Here is a 22,025-nt window from a genome sequence, read left to right as displayed (position 1 = left end):
ACTAGAGAGAAAAAAGGAAAGAAAAATAAAAAGGTGGGTGAGGGAATCTCACAAAAAAAAAACAGGGTTACCAATAGAGTAAAGAAAAAAGACCAGTGGGAGGGAGGAGGGGAGGAAAAGGGGAAGCACTGGATAATGGTATTGACCACATTGTATTTTTATACTGTGTGTATATACAAATATGCAACAATAAGTCTAACAATTATGTATAATAATAATGCACTAGTAAAAATAGTAAAAAAGATAAAATTCTCAAAAAAACACAAATCATTAATCCATCAAATGGATTAATTCACTGATGAAGTTACAACTCCCATAATCTAATCATTGCAGAAAAGCCCCAAATCTGAACTTTGTTGTGTTGGGGACCATGCTAACAAAGTATGAGCTTTTCAGGGGACATTAAAGGTCAAAACCATAACAGGGAACCTCACTAAATTCCAATTATGTTTAATGCTTGTGTATATACATTGAGATACAATAAAAATATTGCATGGAACACATGAAAACAAAAATTACTTGTGATTTATCTATAATAAATTATAAATGTCTAAACTATATACCTATTTTAGTTATATATCCCTGATAATTTGTCTCTCTTAATAACTCCTTGCTTTGTAGAATTTGCTTTTGGATTTCCTTACAGTTATAGCCTACTTAATTGTAATATAGTTTCTATATAGATAGCTGCCAACTTATTTATTTCATTTGTCTCCTGAAGAATCATGAATGAGAACATATGCTTAGGATTTATGTCATGAGCCAGTATATTGAACATATACTGGCAGAAAGGTAACAACTCGAATTTCTCTTGAAGTTTGATTTCTTAAGCATGACATAACTTGATTTTCCATTCTTTGAGATTCTATTGTTATCTATTGATTGAAAAAAAATTTTAAGGTTGTTCAATGACAAAAAACAATGAGCATTGTCAAGATTTCCTTACTCCCTTCTTCTTTAACACTACACGAGACAATTTTACTTGTTTCTGTGCTGGAATAGTATATAGTAATACCCATGCAAAAGAATCAAATGGAATGTAATGAAATCTACTTATAAAGATTATTATGGCAAGTGCCATAATAATTACCCACTTTGAGTCAAAATTTCTTTTTCTGTTAATAAGTAATGTTGTCCCTTTTAAGGGAAGCCTTGACATGTAAAGGAACGAATTTTCCAATGATTATTTCTTTAACATGTTCAATGAGTTCCTTTAAACACTAGAGCACTTCAATAATATTATTTTTCTTTCAAATTTCAAAATCCTACTGCAAAAGATACATTGAAAACTATGAACAAGAAATACATAGGCTTCACCAATGATTAATTTTAAAAGTCAAAAAGAATTTTGAGGCGCTTGTCCTCAGAATTGAAGTATGATTTCAGCAGTTCAAAAAAAATTGGAAAATTCTTTCAACTATATTTGTTAAACAAATCTAATAGGCTTTTAAATGAGAGAGAACTGATAAATACTGGATGCTAATAGAATAGCAAAAACACTTTAATTGCTAAGTTCAATCAGTACAAATGCTGAAGTAAGAGAACAATTTTGTGGCAATTACTTCAATGTCAATAAAAATGACATCAGATACTATTTGAGCAAAATTATTCAGAATATAGAAAGTATAGCCAACATTTTCCATGGAACCATTCATGGTCTGCTTCAATTTTGAATGAACTTTATTTGTACATATATACAACTATTCACCAAAATTTGTATGTGTTTTCTCTATGAAAGCACTATATTTTTCTTATTCATTCCTAACTCAAAAATAAGGTCTTTGAAAAAGGAGAGAGAAAGAAGAAAAAAGAAATAAAAGAAAAAAACTTCTAATTCTGAAGTTTCATCTGGAAGGGATTTTACTTATAATAACCTTATGAATAAACTTTTTTGATGAGAAAAGTATTGCACAAGCAAAGGAAAAAATGTTTTCCTTCACTCACTAATTGGATCTGTTGCTATACTGTAAAATTTTTAGATCTTTGAGCATGGAAAATTTAAATATATCATTTAGATCTTTGATAATCTCCCTAATAGTAAATGGAGCTATTACAGTTTTTGTTATTACAGTAGATTTCACCCTGGCATGATAAAATCTGCTTGCCATTTTGAAATCAGAAATATTTTTGATAGCAATACATTCAAAATAGTCATTTGAGCTGAAAGACTAATGATGATCTACAGTGCAATAACACATTACAGCTTCTGCTGTGACTATTATATCTTCTTCATGTGAATTCCTCTTAAGCAATGGAATTTTTTTTATCACTATCTTTAGTACTAGTTTAGAAAATCATACATGTCTCATGCACGGTAGTTCATATATGCTGGTTTATATCTGACATTCCACCATTTTACATATTGAATGAACAATTGCATACTGCAGAAAAAGCTTTGAGAAGATTTCTTCCTTATTTAATAAATGCCTATTGTTCATAAAATTCATCACAAAATTTACACTTAAACTTTGGGCAACCTCAAATTCATATATACACAAATAAAAAAGATGATAGCAACCACTGTAAGAATTGCAAGATTGAATTTTAAACTCACAGATGTGATAGTGCATGTGTCACTCACAAGTGTGAACAGGTCTCTGAACAATGGTTAAAATGTTGTGAGCTTTCAAAGTGACAACAAATTGAACTCCATACCTGGTGCAAATAAGGTGACTTTCCCACTTGCCTGATGGGAGGACCATAGATGTTAGAACAAAGCCAGAGTTGTGGGGACAAGAATTAGCAGACATCTAAAGTGGAAATGTTTACAGACTTTCAGCTGTGTCCTGTGGTCACTAGAGTAATGAATACTGTGTACTGGTTGACTTAGGAAGGAAACAAGGCCACTGGACAAAAGCACTTGCTGATTGGCTACTGTCTAAAAGGGTAAGACTGTCACTGATTGGCTGATTTTCAGGACTAGGGTTTTATCAGTGATTGGTTGATTTGGAGAGGCCTAGGGTAGTCAATGATCTGCTAGATTTCAGAAGTTTAGTTACTAGGTTGAGGTAATCACTGTTAAATTAATTGTATTAATCAGAAGATACAGCTAATTAATGGTGGTTAGATGTTCATAGCTTAGAACTTTGGCAAAGAACAGACTTTTCCTTTCTTAAATATTTCCTTTCTTTAATTCCAAGTCCCCTCTGTGAAAGTTGAATAGGGAACTTGCTGACACCAAAATAACTCATGCTTGTGTCTGAGATGAGAAGTATCACAAGGAGTCCCTAAAGCCCACAAGAACATCCTTCACTTTCTATATACCTCACACAATATTTGCCATACAGCCCTTACTTGTTCTGCACATTCAACACATATTTCTGTAACAAGGTTTATTGCAAGAATTTTTCAACATTGCAGAAGTTCAGGTAAGATACTCTTGTCTAGCAACAACTATCTCCAAAAATGGGCTAACACCTGCTCCTGCAATGAGTTTCTGTGGCCAATGAACCTTGTTTCAGAGTAACTTAAGTGAGCTTCATTGTGCCTTTAAAGCTTCCCCTTACCTCAACTTTTCCAGGAGCACCTGTACCTTGTCATCGCCTGTTCATTCTACATTGTAATATCTTGTCATTCATTCCTGGATAATTTCTGTCATTCCAAGAGCCATCCTCTTTGCTATGAATTAGATTAGCACTCCTTTTATTCTTCCCTCAACCAAATCTGCAGGAAAAAAAATAAATCTTTATTTGTGAAGGTATAATTTTAGTTAGTATTACCTTAAATAATTTAATTGCTAATTACAAAGGTTGAAAAAATAGTTTTAATGCTGAATTTTAGGAACTTAGGAGAAAAAGCTAGACATAGGACTTTCAGTGTATCCAGACAAATTCAATACAGGGTACAGGACAAAAGTTATGTAGCATACATGTCCTGTATATTCAGAATCTCCGGCAAGCTAGATGAAGTCATATCTGAGGAAGGATCTTCTAGCACTGAACTTTCCCAGCAGTGCTCAGTAGGCAGGTACCTTAGAGTCCTGTGAGTATCAGGGCCCACTGATCAAGGAGGAGAGAATGGGCACTGAGTGGATGGGACTCTGAACTTGCAGTTCCCACTTTACCCAGACTGCTTGGTCTTCTTCATGCTCATAGGTTGGATTTATGAGGAAGACTTCAGCTAGAATAAGAGGTCCCATGTCTGAAATGTTCATGATCATTGTCTCCTAATTAGATACAGAATGCATTATGAACTCCTGGCATATAGAAAAACTGGAGTCACTCTGAAGTTGCCACCTTCCCAGAACACAGCAGTTAGAGCAGATAAGTGGACTGGTATTGTGGGTGTAAACTCATTCTTGGACAAAGGCCATCAAAAGTAGAATTCTAAAAGGGACCCACAATAGAAGGTGAGACATTGAAAAGTCAGGAGATAAAACTATATTTAATGAGTTAAAAATGCATAGGCATGGGCAAAGGAACACAATTATACTTAGGAAAGAGCTTAAGTAAACTTTCTGTGATTGGTGAATATCTGGGTAAGTACTCTCCCAAGGAAGTGCTTACTCTTCCCCAAGGAAGAATTTAGCTTTATTAAGTTTTATTAAACTTTTATTAAGCTTTGTGCAATTTTGGTTTCCAAGTGTATTTTCAGGAAGGGAAATGATATCCTAGAGCATATAGGTCACTATACACACAACTCTTGATCTGCCTAAACTTATAGCTTCAAATGACCTCCATCGATAAAGCCAGATTTAACCCATTTTGTTCCACCATGCCAGATGTGGAACACCTGTAGAAGCTTTAGTATATAATATAATTTGATATATAATACAATTAAATTATAATAATAAAAAGAATGGAATTATATCACACAATGTTAATATAATATATAAGCCCTAGATTATTATTTCCAACCTATTTTAATGTGTTTGTGCCAATTTCATTGAAATATTCACAGAACTGAGAACTTGGGACTTAATGGGTTAATCACCAGCCCAAATCCTTCTCCTGATAGCCAGGCCTGTGTTTTCTACCGATCACTGGACAAATCTACTTGCATGACCCACAGAGCCTTTCATGACTCACACTAATTTCATCCACCACAACTTCCTCATCTCTGCCTCTAATTCAAAACACTACCAACTTTTCTTCTTCCTCTAGCTTCAGTATCATTCCAGAAGAACATTCTGTATATAGTCAGTCATACTTCTCTTATAGACACACACACACACACACACACACACACACACACAAATTTCCAATAGTTGCTTGACTTCCTAAATTCTCAAATATATCTGCTCTTTTCCATCTCGCCAACCACAACTAAAAGTAAATGCCATATTATTTCCTTTACTTTCATTTACTAAGTTGTTTTCCTTAGTTCATCAATCAGTCAGGATTCAACCATAGAAGCAGAATCAATAGGAGATTATAGAAATATATTCTAGGGCTGGGATATAACTCAATGATAGAGTGCCAGCCTACAAATATACCCTTGTTTATTTATTTATTCAAGAAATAAGATCATACAAAAGTGGGAGCTGCCTAAGCACATCTGAAATTTGTCAGGCTGGCAGTCAAAATAGGAAAATTATAGACAGGTTGAAATTCTTAGTCACAGGCTGAACTTACTATACAAAACCAGCGGGAAACAGGTCATAAATAAGGTTGGAACTCCATGGGAAAAAGCAAAAGCTGCTATTTACAGGAAGAATCTCTTCTCAGTGAAGTATCAAGTCTTATTTTTGTAAATTCAACTTCTTGCTTTGAAGGAATTGTAGCTTTGCATGCAAGAAAATAATACAGATTGATAGCATGTACCATTTACCCAGTTCTTTTGAATAGCAGCATCTTGCAAACCTATAGCACAATAACACAATCAGGATATTGGCATTGACACAGTCAAGTACAAATATTTTAGTCACCACAAGGATTCCTCACATTTTTCTTTTATAGACTCAATCATCTTCTTTTTACTCACACTCTTTCCTTAATGCCTGACAATCACTACTCTGTTTTTCTCTATAAATTTTTCATATCAGAAGTGTTAGATGAATGGAATCAGGCTATATGTAACATTTTTGGAATGGAATCATACTATATGTAACATTTTGGAATGTTTTCTCTAGGCATCATTTTCTGTATATCCATCCATGTTATTGCATGTTAATTCTTATTTATTGCTTATTAGTATTAAATAGTATGGATATACCACAGTTATTTTAACCACTCACCCATTGAAGAACATCTGAGTTGTATCCATACTTTTACTATTATGTGGTGTATATACACAATGGAATTTTACTCATAGAAAAGAATGAAATTATGACATTTGCAGGTAAGTGGATGAAACTGGAGAACATCGTGCTAAGTGAAATAAGCCAGACTCAGAAAGTCAACAGTCAAATGTTTTCTCTGTAATGCAGAAACTAGAGAAAAATAAGGAAAAACAAAGTGGAGGAGGGCATCAACATAGAGGGGAGATCAGTGAAGTAGAGGAAGGGGACTGAGAGGAAGGGAGGAGGGACAGGTAAAAGGAGGAGCTGCGGAAAGAAATTGACCAAACTATGCTATATACGTATATGAATATACCACAGTGAATTTCACCTTTATGTATATCTATTGAGCACCAATAAAAAAATAATTAATAAATAGAAGGAAGGCCAGAAGAATAGAGGAAGGAGAATGGGGGTGGGGGTGGGAAGGGAAGCGGGAACAGAATGAGGAAGTACTGGGGACTGAGATGGATCAAATTATATTCCACACATGTATAATTTTGTCAAAATGAACCCCAAATATTATGTATAACTGTAAAGCATTAATAAAAACATTTAATAAAAAAGCAATCTCAGATATTAGTAAGGGAAGATTTTATGGGGGCCTATTATAATAGTCTAAGGCAAAAATGTCTGAGAAGGATGAACAAGCAAAGTTGTTGAATGCGGAGACCATTAGATAGGTGACTATGGAAAGAGAAAGGGGCTGCAAAAATCTTCCAGGCAATTCTTAAAACTTAATAAACTGTGAAAACATTGCAACAACAGAAAAGTCTAAGCAGATAATGCTGCTTGTTTTAGGCACAGGAAGTGTGATCTGGGCCTGAGATGGAGCATAAAATTACAGTATGATGAGTTCACATAAAATTAAAGAAGGAACCTCTTGCCCAAAGGAATGTCTGCCAGGAGGAACATGGGTGCAGAGGGCACCTAGACTGGGGTACAGGGAGGATCCAGGAGGCAATGCACACTTTCAGGTTTCTGCCCTTAGAAGTCTAAGGATATAGTAGTAGTTACATTAGTGGTAAAAGCACACAGTTTAGAGATGGAACACAAGATGTGCATAGGTGGAAGCTGAAGCCAGCCTAGTATATATTCTGACAAGAAGTGAGTAGGGGAAGCACTCAGCATGTAGAAAGACTCATCTAAAGAGCACAGGTGGATGGAACAATCAGCCCAAAAAACACATAAGGGAAGTGCACACTTCTTAGATGAGGTCCATAATAAGCATATATGTAGAGAGCACAACAAACTACAGGACATGGCAGGAGCTGCAAAGGTGAAAGGAGTACCTCGGCTAGAAAGGTATTCTGCAGGATGCACAGGTCAGAGGGCCAAGCTGATAAGAGAAAGTGATTGCAAGTGTTGCATGGGTGCAAGGATGCAGCCAGCATTGTAGAGGACTCAGGAAGATGTGGTTGGGTGAAAGGTAAAGCCAATATCATAGATAACCAGGCAGAAAGTATTTAGCTGTAAGGAGCCTCAAGCCAATGGCAAAACAGGGGATACATTTTTGAACAGAGAGGGCAGCCAATCAAGGAGAGAATCTATCAGGAAGTGCGTGAGTCAAGGGAGAAACCAGGGAAGGGAAGGATTCTGGAAAAGATTCATTAATGGAGGGTGCAACCAGCCCACTGTAGTACATGACAGGATGTGACTGGATAGAAGATGCAGGCAGCCTAAAGAAAGATTGAGAAGAAGTAAATAATGGACGGATTATCAAACATATGGAATGATATGATAAAAGTGCATGAGTCTTAAATGCAGCCAGCCTGAAGTTGCACCAATAGGAGGTACATGGGTTAATTTTCAACCAACATAGGTGAGATTATGCCAATAGCTACATGCTTAGGAGCCAGGCTATGGTGGGACTGGGTAGGATATGCATTATTAGAGATTTCAGCAAGTTTATGTCTAAAAATAGCAGAAGATGTGTTGGATAAGTAAACATCCAGACTAGGTGAGATCTTGGCTGCAAGGGATGAGGGAATATTCAGCCTGTGGTAGGAACAAATAGGTGATTAATTTGGAGGAGGTACCGTCTAATCAAATGGTAGGCCAGAATGCAGTTCATGGGGGGAGGGAGAAACTAGCTTAGCAGAGTACCTAATAGCAGGTGTAGTACTGGGGGTTATATTCAGTTTAGGGAAGGTCACAGGAAGTGCATGAGTGAAACATGAAGCATGTAGAGGAGGACACAGAAGGAAGTGAATAAGTGGACAAAAGATCCAAGCTAAGTGAGTACACTGATGGAATGCACATGGTCAAATTGTAAGACCAAGAAAGGTAGGACATGGCTGATGGGGCATAAATAAGTTCTATGTGCAGCCAGACTTGGGAGGATCTGGCAGGAGATGATACGTGAAAGTGACCTAGGGGATAAGGAGATAGAAAATAAATTGGTGTAAAGAGCTTCATGCCCACAGAAAGGCAAGGATGATACTCATGCATGGAGAAGGAAGCCTCCAAAGGAGATTCTGGTAGTAAGTACATAGGTGGGGAACAGCCAGCATGGGGGAAGATTTGAGAGTTGGTTAATTAAAATAGGTTATGGCCACCTACAGGAGGACATGACAAGATATGCATGGGTAGATAAGGCACCAAGTCTATGATAGGAATCATGAGGGCATATATAATTGGACAATGCAGACAGCCTAGGGCAGACATTGTTATAGTTGCCTGTGTGAAGTACAGCTGCCCTAGGGGTGGATTGTCCAGACTGAATGATGGAAAGATCATCCAATACACAGAAGGATATGGGTGTAGAATGCAGCCAGCTTAAGGACATATTCTTAGAAAACACATGGGTGAGGTCTCAGCCAGTACAGGGAATCTCATGGGTGGATGGTGTAGCTGGACTATCGTAAGACTATGTAGATGTATGTGGGTAGAGGGTGAAGCTAGGTGGGATAAAAATTCACCAAATATGCATTAATCAAAAAAACATTTTTTAATCCACCAAGAGGCATAGGAGAAGAGCAAATATTCAGACATTGTGAGTTCTCTTGGCAACAGATGCAAAGGAGGAAGTCACATACTGCCTGTGGTAGGACTGAGCGGCCAGATAATGGGTAGAAGGAATATCCAGATAAAAGGAATACCAGAAGTTTATGAGTGCAGAGTGCAGCCAGCTTAGGTTAGAACATGTTAGGGTTTGCAGATGTGTGTGGGCTGCAGCCATTTTAGAAGAGGTACTGGAAGATGATCCACAGAGGAGATTGCAGCCACCCTAGGGGCTGACATAGTTGGAGGTGCGCAGGAAAAGGAGCATTCAACAGAAGAAAGAAGTTGCAAAAAAAAAAAAAAAAAAGCATAGATGGAGAAAACATCCAGTCAATAGCAGGAGCAGGTGGGTAAGACATTGGTAGATGGAGAATCCAACCTAATGGAGGAAGTAGCAGCAGTTACAATGTAGTAGGAGGAAGCCATCTCAGGAGAAAACCTACAGGAGGTGCCTGAATGAAACATGTGGTAAGCCTATGTGAAAACTAGCAAGAAGTGCATGAGCACGTGTGATGCACCCATTTTAGTAGGAATATGTATGGAGGATTCAGAAAGATTAGAAAGGACTGGGACAGAGATGTATGCATGGAGGAAACGTGAACTCTAAGGGTAGACATAGAAGGAAATGGAAGGCTTGAGGGAGCATAGCAGTTCGTAAAGAACAGCAACATATGAATCAGAGGAGGGGGAAGGTGATACATGGGAAGAAGGAGTATTCAGGTAAAGGTAAAATTGGTAGCTACCGCATGTGTGTAGAAAGCAGATATTCTTTGCAAGGACTGAGCAGATTGCAGGAAGATTCATAAGTATCTCCAAACATGGAGGGTAGGGCAGAGGAATTGGGTGACAGTGCAATGCTAGAGGAGTCAACCAACTGAGGGGAGGAACCTGCAGGAAGCTTATAGATGTAGGGTGAAGAATATGAGGATTTGGCAGAAGGTACAAGGGTGAAAAGCACAGTCAGTCTAGGGGGAGAAACTGTCAGGTAGCTTATAGTTGGAGAGTTCAGCCAGCTAAAGGAGGTGCATAGATGGAAGAAATATGTTGTTAAGGAAACAATTTGGGAAGTACTAAATGACTGGAGAGAGCATTCACCCTAGGGGAGGTCTTGGAAGGACTTGCATGAGTGGATTTTAGGTGAGTATAGGAGCAGATATGGGTGTAAGGTCATGGGTAGTGGGAGCTGCCAGTGTAGGGGAGAACCCAGCAAGAAATACATGAGTAAAGGTTGTAACCAGGGCAGAAAGTACATATGTGAAGGGAGCATCTAGCCTAGGTGTGACACTAAAAGAAGTATGTGGATGAACAGCCTTGAGAAGTACTCAGCTGGAAGTACATGTATCAAGGGAGCATTCTGATTGTGTCCAACTGTGGACATAGTAAGAGGTGCAGAGAGGTACAGCCAGCCTAAAAAAGACCTGGCAGAAAGAGCGCAGAGTAAGGATAACCAGTCTACAGGAGGACCTAGTAGGAGCTACATCATGGAGGATTCATCCAGCCTCGGAAAAAAATAGGAAAGAAGTACTTAAGTGAAGGGACCAGACAGTAGAGATGATGACATTGCAAGAAATGCATACTTGGAGGTAATATTCAGGGTAATATTTAGATATAGAGTAATATTTAGCAGACAAGGCATAGGTGGAGGAAGCATTCACCCTAGGGGAAGACTCAGCAGGTTCATGAGTAAAAGGTGTCACAAGTCTATCTATCAGAGGACAGAGAAGAATGTACAAGTTTTTAGAAAATTTCTGTTCTAGGGGAGTAATTGAAGGAGATACATAAATGCATGAGGGTGCACTCGTCCTAAGGTAGAAACTGGTTGGAGTTGTGTGGGTAGAAAGAGTATCTAGCTGAGAGGAAGACACAGCAGGATGTGCATATTGACAATATACTGAAGGTGTTGAAGTACAGGGTGGAGTCAGCCTAAGGATTAGCCCATCAGGAAATGCATAGTGGAAGGGAAAATCAAACCCTAACTAAGCTGGAGATGCATGAGAAGAGGGGGACACTCAGGTTAGTGGAGGACTTGATAGAAAGTTCATTAGTGAGTGATCATGACAGTCTAAGGGAACACATGGCAAGTAGCTCATAGTTAGAGTTCAGTCAGCCCAGGAGAGGAAAATAGCAGGAGGTACATGGGTGGAGCTGTCATCCAAAGAATATTCATCAGGAAGTATTTAGGTAATGGAGCATCCATCTAGAGAATAAACTAACAAAATGTGCATGGGAAAAGGTTGCATCTAGATTGAGGGAGAAAAAAGAAGGAAGGAAATGCAGAAAGCAGCTATGGTAAGGAAGAACCCACCAGGAAGTGCAGGAGCTCAAAGTGACCAGCCTGGAGGAAGATTCTAAGGAGATGCAAAGGAAAACAGTACAGCCAACCCAGGGGAGGAATAGCCTAGAGAATAAATGGAGGCAGCATCCTGTCTAGGGGAGGACCAGGCAGGAAGTACATGGAATAGAAGGTGCAGTTAAGGACTTGGCAAGCGGTATGCTGGTGGGTGATACAGTCAACCTAGGGTGATAGTTCGTGGTACATTGGTGAGGGTTGCAGCCAGTTCAGAGTAGGAAGTCTGCAGGAGATGCATGGTGAACTGAACATCCACTTTGGGGTTATGTAGCTGGAACTGCATGATCTCTAGCCAGTCTCTAGTCAGAGGGCATGGAGGGATGTGCATGAGTATAAGTTCATTTAACCTAGGAAATAATCTACCAGGAAGGGCAAGGGTGGAGAAAGTGTCCCACCTAAGGTTAGATTCAACAAGGAAGAGCATAGATGAAGGAAGAAGCAGCTTTGAGGGTTCACCAGTAGGCACATGGATGAACATGAATGACTATAGTAAGGCTATCTACCTATTAATCAAAGTGACCATACAGTGTTTAATAAACACAATATTTAAATAAATGCAAATCCTTAACATTGACAAAAATGTAGATTTGATGTTTATTTTAAGGAGAATAATCAATCACAAGATAAACTGACAAACAAAATGTAACATGCCATTCTGGCGAAATATATAATTTCTGCTATTTGAACAAATTACCATTTCAGGTGAAGAGCAAATTTTTACGATTTCTTATTATAAATAAAGCAATGCTCCAAGGAATCTTTGTTATTTTCACAGAGTAAAAACCAAATTCTAGGTTTATATCCTATCATTTGATTCTAAAGGAACCACAAGTTCTTTTCTATTATCTTATGGGTGACCCCATCAAAACTGAGATAGATTTGGCAAATTTTTAACACAGATCTGAGTTCCTTTTCAGATTCTCTTGTCTTAAACCTTTGGCAAGCTAAAAACCCTTTTTATGGTGGAAATACAAGATGGTCAGAATTTGGTTTCAATTTTGCAAGATAAAATTCTAGAGGTCTGCTGTACAATATTTGACTACAACGATACTGGTAGTACTATACACTTAAAATTTAAGAGGTCAGACTGGATGTGCACACCTGTAATCACAGTGGCTTGGGAGGCTGAGGCAGGATGATTATGAATTCAAAGCCAGCCTCAAGAACGAGATGCTAAGCAACTCAGTGAGGCCCTGTCTCTAAATAAAATACAAAATAGGGCTAGGGATATGGCTCAGTGGTCAAGTGCCCCTGAGTTCAATCCCTAGTTACCGCCCCCCCAAATTTAAGAGGTCAGATCTCATGTTAAATGTTCTTACCACAATAAAATAAAGATATTTTCATAATGCTAAAAAATAGCTAGACTACTACTTTATGTGATCAATAAACCTGGGCTAGTTTAGGAACAAACACACCCAAGTAGAAAAAAGAATGTGTTTGTTACACTAATACTGATATATCATAGAAGATATAGTTATTTTTATTAAGCATTAAAAATTAAACTAGCATTTTGTTAAATATTTAGATTATATGAATTTGAATTCTTAAAACTACTGTTTCTGAGAGAATATTTATATATATTTTACTCTAATACATGTAAAGAATCAAAGATTCCATTTCTTTATTTTCAAGGAATTGTAGCAGCATTCAATTTATGTAAGCAATTAGTTATCTGGTCATGTCAATCAGAACAGAGCTCCTTTAATTTTAAAGAATTTATCATGTAGTATATTAGTACCATGTAGAGTTTGGAAAATTTTACTTATTCGCACAATCATAAGTGAAGGCAATTTTGAATTACAGACACGTAGACACATCAGCACAGAGACACAGAGCAAATTTTTCACTTCAATTTTACAAATTTCAGCCATGGGTCAGGAGAAACACAGAAACAATAAAACTGCCTGGTACAGATATCAAAGAGCTGTTCTCCTCTCAGAGAGCATGAAATTCTTCTTTGTATTGAGCTGAAAAATAAACAAAACAACTGACAAACAAGATTCTGTATTTTCTCTCACCCAATAGAGAACAGGTCTCTTTACAAACTATCAATCTATTTAGAGAGATATCCAAATGGTCAGACCATAAAACAAATTCTCACCATAAGACCAAGAAATTGTACTTTTTGATATATACACAAGAGAACTGAAGACATATGTTCACTCAAAAACTTGTAGATAAATGCTCATAGCAGCATTATTTATAATAGCAAAAAAGGAGAAATAGCCCAAAGGTCCATCCACTGGTGAATGGATAAACAGAATGTGATATATACATATAATCAACAATTTTATAGCCATAAAATGATCCAAATACTGATATACACTATAGTATGAATGCATATTGAGAACAGTATGCTAAGGGGAAAAAAAAGACACCAAAGGCCATATTTTGTATGATCCCATTTTATATAAAATGTCTAGAATAGGCAAACCCATAGAGACAGGAGATTAATTTTTGCCAGGGGCTAGTGGGCAGAAGAGGAATAGGTGTAACTGTTCAATGGTATAGAGTTTCTTTTAGAAGTGATGAAACTATTCTGAATACTGATAGTTGATGATAGTTTCACAACATTTTGAATATACTAATGGACTCTGAATGGTACAAATAAAATGGCTAAAATGGTGAATTTTATGTTATGTGAATTTTATCTTAATAGAAAACAAACTAAAACTAAAAAGAAGAAAGAAAAAAGAAAACTAAAATGAAAACATAAAAGTAAAATTCTCAACCATGGTTGTCAGAAATGGAGAATAATTTATCAGTTGTGAATGAACCAAAAACAGAACAAGAATACTAAATTAGAAGACAGGAAAACACAACTTATAAAAATAGAATAAATGAAGCTCTATTTGTGCAATGGATTTATATACAAGAGCAGAAATATAAAAGAGGCAGGCATGGGCTTTAAATGTGCATGTGGTACATTTCTTTAATTAACGTTTACATGGCTATAGTAGGTGAAATTAATAGGATATATGGTGTGTGTCCTCCAAAACGAGTAAAGATAATTATAAAAAATGTAAAATCATGACACTCGTATATACATATATGAATACATGTTAAAATAGTTATCACATAATAAGTTAGCAGATATTAAATAAATTGACAGATATTACAGATATTATAACCACTTTAAAGGAGAATCAACAGAAACAGAAATTGATCAGGAACATTGATATGAATATGCAAAAGCAGGCAAAATTGTTTGATTACTGTGTGAGAGGAGGACACTTGCACCTCTACTGGAGGTTGTACATGCCTACCAGTAACCTAAAACTTACAAAGGGATGTAAAAGAGCTCAAAGACAATGAAAGACTATAATCAGATAACCAGGAATTGTATCCTACCGACAACTACCGAAACAGTTTTTTTGCTAGAGTGTTCAAGACAAGTAGAGTTTCTTCAAAAAGAGGTTGTAGACACTGGGGTGATTAGATTCCTGTCACAGACATTTATAAGGTGAGGTCTGATCGGGGCCCAGTGGTCACCAGTGACATCATAAAATCTGGGTTGTCACAAAGACAGCTCTGACCAATGAGAAGCACAGGGAAACAAGTGGGTGGGACTAAGCACTGGTAATTTGAGAGGCACGGGCCAGTGGAGAAATCAAGCTGAGCCTATTGAAGCAAAACCCAGCAAGCATCATGGCTGGGAAAAAATACCGTCGTAACTACAAATCTAAGAAGCAGACCATATCCAGATCCACAAGAGCAGAACTGCAGTTCCCTGTTAGCCGCGTAGACCGCTTCCTGAGACAGGCTCACTATGGCCAGCGCCTGAGCTCGTCCACACCTGTTTTCCTTGCTGGTGTTCTGGAGTACCTGACAGCCAAAATCCTGGATCTAGCAGGTCAGGAGGCTCACAGCAACCGCAGGATGCGCATCACCCCCGAACACGTGGAGAAGGTGCTAGAGAAGAACGGGCAGCTCTGTCGCCTCTTCGAGGAGAATGCCAAATCTCCGGATGCTGAGAAGCCCAACAAGAGTAAGAAGTGATGTGCCTAGATCTCAGGCTCTGGTGGAACTTCCATCAATGGTCTCACCCAGCTCCCAAATCCCATAGGCAAGGGACCCTGGTGCTGCTGCCATCAGCCATGCTATTAAAGTGTTTAAGCCAACTCCAGTGGATCTGACTCCTCTCAGTTTCTGTCATTCTGAGTTAGAGGTGTTTGTGAGACACCCAGGAGGCATTGCCCCATACAGAGTTGGAGGGGTGGAAGCTGGGGTCAGTGTGGGGTGTTCAAATCAATGATTTCAGGGGGGCAGTTTCCAATAGGGACAGTGTGGTCCCTGGTGGGAGGAGCTGGCTGGGCTAGGAGGCAGAGAAGCCATCCTTGTAGGCTCTGAACAAGGAAGACCTTGGGAGGTCAGGAGGTTGGCTAGGGCCTTCCCAGGCATGTTGGGTTCCTAGCATGAAGCTGGTAAGTGGGGAGTTGCTGAAGACCATGAGTGAGGTGGGGAAGGCTTTATTCACAGTAGGGAAGGTCTGAAGTCAGAGGTGACAGCAGTGGGTGTCGGGGGAGATGGTGGCACACCATTGGCATGAACTTAATGGGACAGGGGTGTTCACATGAAGATGGAGGAGTGATGGAGAAACCACAAGGAAATGTATGAAATAGGAAGGATGGTCACACTAATTTCATTTATTATTCATTTGTACTCTTACACTCTGCCTCATTTTAAAAGAAGACTTACACAGTGGCTCTTTGAGGGCTTCTCCCTGCTGCTTGCTGGCCTTCTACAGAGGGCTGCTCAGAGGCTGCCAGGTCTGTTTCCCCAACAGAATCAGGAGACCCAGATTCCAGATCCCCTGCACCACTTTCTGGCCACATAATCTTGGACATTCCTCTACTCCCTCTGAGCAGCAGTTTGGTCGTGTGAGATGAGGATAAGAGTTCCTCCATCTTGGGTTTTCCTAAATATGAGTCCACTCATGTCTGTAAGCTGCAGTTCCACGTGGCATGTGGCATGGTGTAGCCCCCGCAAAATAGCTGCATCTGTCTCCTCCCCTAACCCACATGCTCAGGGGTGCTTCCACAAGGTGCAGCTGGGCCTGATGCTCAGGTGTTTCCTGGACTACAGGGCCACTGGCTGTGACAAACATCCCCTGTTGCACCTTTGGGGAGAGATGAGAGAGTGCCATACAGAAGAAGGAGATGGAGGAAATGGACACACCAGGCAGACCACGCTCTGGTTTCCACTCTGCTCCTTCTGCCTGGTGCTGACTCAGCCTCTCTGCCTCCGTGGAAGCAGAGGACCTGGCTTGGCCTTTGGCTAATTCAGAGGAGCACCCCAAAGATGAAGGAAATAGCTTCAGGTTGTGCTTGGGGCTCTTTGGAAGCTGTGCCTGTAGAAACTCAAGAAGGCTTTCTTGCCACATAATGGCCACACATCCTTGTACTCACAGAAACCTCACTGTCAGGAGGTCCACCTCACAAAGCTGTGATTCCTTGTAGAGCCATGAAGCACTCCTTGGCCCAGTCCATCTCTTCCTGCTCCGCCTGCAAGTAGCAAGCAGGCCTCTGCCCACCACTACAGGTGGAGGGTCACCCTCAGCTGATCACATAGTAGAGACACCATCTCTCCTCTCCTTCCTGTAGTGAAACAACTCATTGTCCACAGCCTGGGTTTCTCCTAGTCCCATGTCCTCCTGTGGAGAGTGCCAGGCAATGCCAGGGAGGTAGCCATTATACTCATGTTGGTTAAATAGCTGTCCAATGTTTAAAAACTATTTATTTTGCATATGAATGTGACTTTTTAAAGAACTAACAAAACTAAAGTAGTATCTCCTGGATTGTTCACAGGACAGTATTGCAGAGGAATTCATTCAGGGCAGGAGAATCCATAGTAGATGGGTTAACCACATCAGGTGAGCAAATCTGTGTTGTCAGGTGATCATATTAAGTTCACACAATAGCAGCAGTCACTGTGACTCCTGTCATAAATCTAGCTCTTTCAGGTTCTGCTTGGTGTCTGAGATGGTGTTTGGAGATTGAGCCTGAATGAGCCCTTGCTGGCAAGTATTCTGCAGCATAAAGGGGCCTGGAAGGATTATCAGGGACAGTGCTTCCCCTTTACACTCTGTTCAGCTGTGTTTGTGGGGTTCACAGGAAACATGGGGACTATGACCAGCATGGCATCATCCTAATCCAGCAGCCTGCCCAATGCCCCTTCCACATGTGCAAGGAAACCTAGGCTTGGGAAGAAAAGGGGGTGCAGTGAGAACTGCTGCCCTTGGGAAGGCATGAGCCAACCTGAGTTTAGGCCTTCAGTGTATTTCTGAAAGGCAGGAAGTGGAGATGGTGAGTAAGGACTCCCTCAGGTCCTGTGGAGGGGACATCATTGCCCTGTTGAGAGAGGAAATATTAAAACCCAGCGAGCAAGGAAAGGCTGCCAATCAGGTCTGTGGTTACATCAATGCCAGAGTCTGACACAGGTCAACATGACAGAGAACACCATCTGGAAGAATAGACGAGCCCAAGAGCCAAGTCTGGTGAGAACTTGGAGTGTAACATTGGCTTGGCATTAGTATGAACTCAAGGCCTAAGTACTAGGCTGACCTCCCATCGGAAACACCCTTTAGGAGCTTAGGTGTTGTGATGGCCCACATCCCCTGGTCCCAGAATGTGACAGATCCCAAAGGATGGAACTAAAGAAAGAAATGGTCTGACTCTTTAAAAAGAATCTTTGTTACTCTACCCAAATAAGATTCTAGACAGAGAGTGCGAAGGTTTCAGCCATGTCCCTCATGGATGAGGGTAGGGTTATCTGCCGGAGGACAGCAGTGCTGGCAATAAATCAATTAATTACCCATAAACTTATCTAATCAATAAACACAAAAGAGTCAATATTCTTTTCAAATGGGAGTGGGCATGATGGAACAGGCCATACCAGATCTGGCCACTAACAAAATGGAGTAACCTCTCCTTTAGTTATAGTTGCATAGGTAAAGGGGCCTAGGTCAGGAAGGGCTTCTTCTGTGAGGAACAGGATGGGATGGAGTTAGGTAAGCCATCTGCTCAGGGAACAGCATATCATCAGATGGTAAGCCATTCCCACACAGGGCCATTTACTTCCTAGGCTATCTGGAACAGTCTATCATGGCTGCCAGTTCCTGAGAGTCAGGCCTCTGTATCCCATGGCTCAACCAAATCTGATTCTGCTAGATATGGACGGCTCTCCACAAGAGAGATCATTGTACTAAACTCAGAAACATTATTTCCAAATGCAGAAATTAATAAGTGGCAGCTCACATACCTAATCTGAACAGCAGATAAATTTGCTAGGCCTAAACAGACGTTTTAAAAGAAAATTAGGTAGCTACTGACATTTAAAAATCAACATTTTACTTGAATGTCTTAATTTCTTTGTTCTATTGAGAAATCAAAATATCTAGGCATACACATGGTTACAGCCAGCTGGAGATGACAAAGTGCCATCCTATAATGATAAACATCTGTGTTTTGCCACAGTTCACATCCCTTTCTTTTGAGTTTCAGGTGTGATGTATTTAACTCATTTATAGTCACCATCAGGCTACTATAGATACTTGAGTTTGATATTCTCACCATAAATTATTTCCAAAACTGCAATTTTCAAGTAATCAGTCCTCTCATTTAATGAAATAGTACAGTACTCCTCGAACTATCTTTAGTCTAGGACCCAGTATTTTCTGCTTGTTGGTTTTTCTTTTAATTGTCAAATGATATATGATCCTACTACACATGACTAGTACTACTAGTACTACTACTAGTAGGCTCACATCTGATTTGTCACTTGAATTCTACAACACCCAGGCCTGTTCGACAAGATGAACCCAACTCAGATTACTATAAAGTTTTCTAAATGCTGACTCTTCATTCACATATTTGTTATAGCTGACCAGCATCAAACAGTTCATGGACCAGTCATAACAGAACTGGAATACTGAATTTGTTTTACTTTGGTTCTTTCAGGGTACAGTTTAAATCTAAGGAGAAGCAGTGAATAGGACCTGCATTTGATATTATTTTAGAGTTTCTCCTTCAGAGTCCTTCACAAAAATAGAAAGATTAGTTTCTTTGCACATTATGGATTTTATAATAACATTGGGGGGAAAGATCTCTAAATTTCTGTTAAAGCAAAATCGACTAAAGGAAACCAGTTAGCACTAGGAAGAAAGGTCAGATACTGCAGCTATTGGATATTTGAATTCTGAAACATAGAAGAAAGGAATTCACCAAGTCAACTGTGGAGGCTCTCCTTGACCCAAACGGTCAAAATAATGAAAAGAGAGGGAGAAGAATAGAGTTCTGATCTCCCATGGGGTTGATTACTTGGGGGCCCATCAGCATCCATGGCTATAAAATTGAGAGGTTAGGAAAAGTATCTGAAAGGTACTGGACACATACACTCACCAGACTATGATGTTTTCCTAAGAAAAAAAAATTCTACTGAAAATTGGCAAATGGGGTAAATGGAACAGGAATTTTAAATGGTCTCTACTTTACAGCTGAGGTCAGCAAGGCCCAGAAATGGCATTCAGCTCGCTCAAGGTTACATGGCAAGTGGACAGCATAGCAAGGATAAGAGCCCTACCCTCCTACATATTGTTGAGGCTCGGTCCTGACAAAAGTGCCTTGAGATAGAAAAGTGTCTGATGTTCTTCTCTGGGAAAATGAAGGTCAAGTCTTCAATACCAACGTGTTAGTGTCTTTTGGATTTTTAGGAAAACATTCTCGATAACTGATTCTTAATGACTTTCACTTCCGTTTAATTTGGTGAAAGATTAGAATTCAGAAGACTGATTCCATGAAATTGTCTGCTTCTCAACTAAGGTGTTTTTGAAATCTGACTCTGCCCACTGGCCTGGACATAAAGGTGATTGTGTCATCAGAAACTTGTTGGCAGAAGCCTATACCCAAGAGCCCGCTCTTTGAAGTACTAGTATTGGCAGTACTATCTTTTCCTATGGAGCTATGAGACTGTCCTTTTTGTTGAAGATAAGAACTGTGGCCTTTAGCTGGGTGCAGAACCTTGTGGGAGGCATTACTCTAGAGTAAACTCAAAAACTATCTGGAGATGACAGAGGCTTTGATTTGACAACTTGTCAATAGCGACCAACAAATAAATCTAATTATTTTAGCACATTGTGTCCACAGAGTGAAAGAACAAATCTCTGTGACTTTCCAGGAATCCCAAGAGAAATTTCAAAGAGAGTTTTATATGCCAAAGATATTGTGAAGGTTTTATTTTTAGTCCATTTTTCCCTCAGGGTTCAATTTGGGAAATGAAAAATCTTGAGATCTGTGCTTTTCAGACAGGAATAATTCATTAGGAAGTGCATGGGTGGAGAGAACATAGAGTAAGTGTATGAATTAGGTGGGAAGTCCAAAGATAGATGTTGGAGCTGGCCTAAAGGAGGTCTTGGTAATTACTGCATGGTTTGAAATTAAAGTCAATCTAAAGAGAACACAACAAGAAGCACATGGTTGGAGGGATCATCTAGCCTCAGGGAAAGATATTGCAAAGAGTGTGCGGGTGGAAATACCACACAGCCTCAGGAAAAAAATCAACAGGAGATGCACTGGTAGAAGGAGGAGTTAGCTTATGAGAGGACTTAAAAAGAAATGTATGGATGAAGTGAGCACCTGCCCTAGGGAATATTGGAAGAAATGCATGGGTGTAGAAGCATCTGGCTTAGCTGACAACTCAGCAGGCATTATAGAGGAGGAAGGAACAAACGACTTAGGACAACTTTGCATTAGGTGCGTGACCGAAGACTGCAGTAAACCTAGGAGGTGAATTGTCAGATGGTACATGGATAGAGGGACAATCCAGGGTAAGAAAGGTCTTGTTAAAGAGTGCATGGAGGGTACAGCAAGGGTAGGAGAATTTCTGACAGAGAGTATGTGGTTGGCAGGAATATTCAACCTATGGAGGACTCTGTATAAGCTTCGTTAGTGGGAAGTGCATACAGACTAGGGAAAGGGTCATCAAAAGGTGTCTAGGTGGGGAATGTAGCCAATTTAGAGAATACATAAAAGGGAGTGCATGGGGAGAGGTGGCATCAAGGCTGTGGGAGAGAATATGCAAGAGTTGTATGGGAATATGGAGTCTAGGTAAGGACCCAGCAGGGGTTTTATGGAAGGGATACAGACTTCTAGAGGAGGTTTCATAAGGGATTCCTGGGAGGTAGCAATCAGCCTAGAGAAGGACTCAGCAGAATATACATGGGTGGACAATGCAGCCAGCCTAGGGGATGCTTCAACAAGTTGTGAGTGGGTTGAGGTAGCATCCAGCCCATGAAAGGAGCAAGAAAGAGATGTGGGACATTGGGAGTCTAGGGGTGGAACCAAAAGGACAATCATGGACAGAGGATGAAACCAGCCTACAGGAGGACCCAACCTGCATCTGGCCTAAGGAAGAGACGAGAAGTAGTTTCAGGGGTAGAAGATATATATTAAAGGAGGA

The 22,025-nt window shown here is 39.7% G+C and overlaps 1 protein-coding gene and 1 long non-coding RNA gene across 2 annotated transcripts in view; both read left to right on the top strand.

The window, feature by feature from the left end:
* LOC306650736 overlaps positions 1–22,025 on the top strand; it is a 48,154-nt gene that overhangs the window by 7,174 nt on the left and 18,955 nt on the right. The gene's annotated exons all lie outside the window — the stretch shown is intronic.
* LOC306651141 (histone H2A-Bbd type 1-like) lies at positions 14,318–15,569 on the top strand (the record flags this gene model as incomplete). Its single annotated transcript, XM_079123641.1, has 1 exon — positions 14,318–15,569. Exon 1 carries the CDS (start codon positions 15,219–15,221, stop codon positions 15,567–15,569), a length of 351 nt encoding a protein of 116 aa, XP_078979767.1. The 5' UTR covers positions 14,318–15,218.

This window comes from Sciurus vulgaris, assembly GCF_902686455.1.
Source record: "Sciurus vulgaris genome assembly, chromosome: X".
Taxonomy (NCBI): domain Eukaryota; kingdom Metazoa; phylum Chordata; class Mammalia; order Rodentia; family Sciuridae; genus Sciurus; species Sciurus vulgaris.
This window is presented reverse-complemented; position numbering and strand designations above follow the sequence as displayed.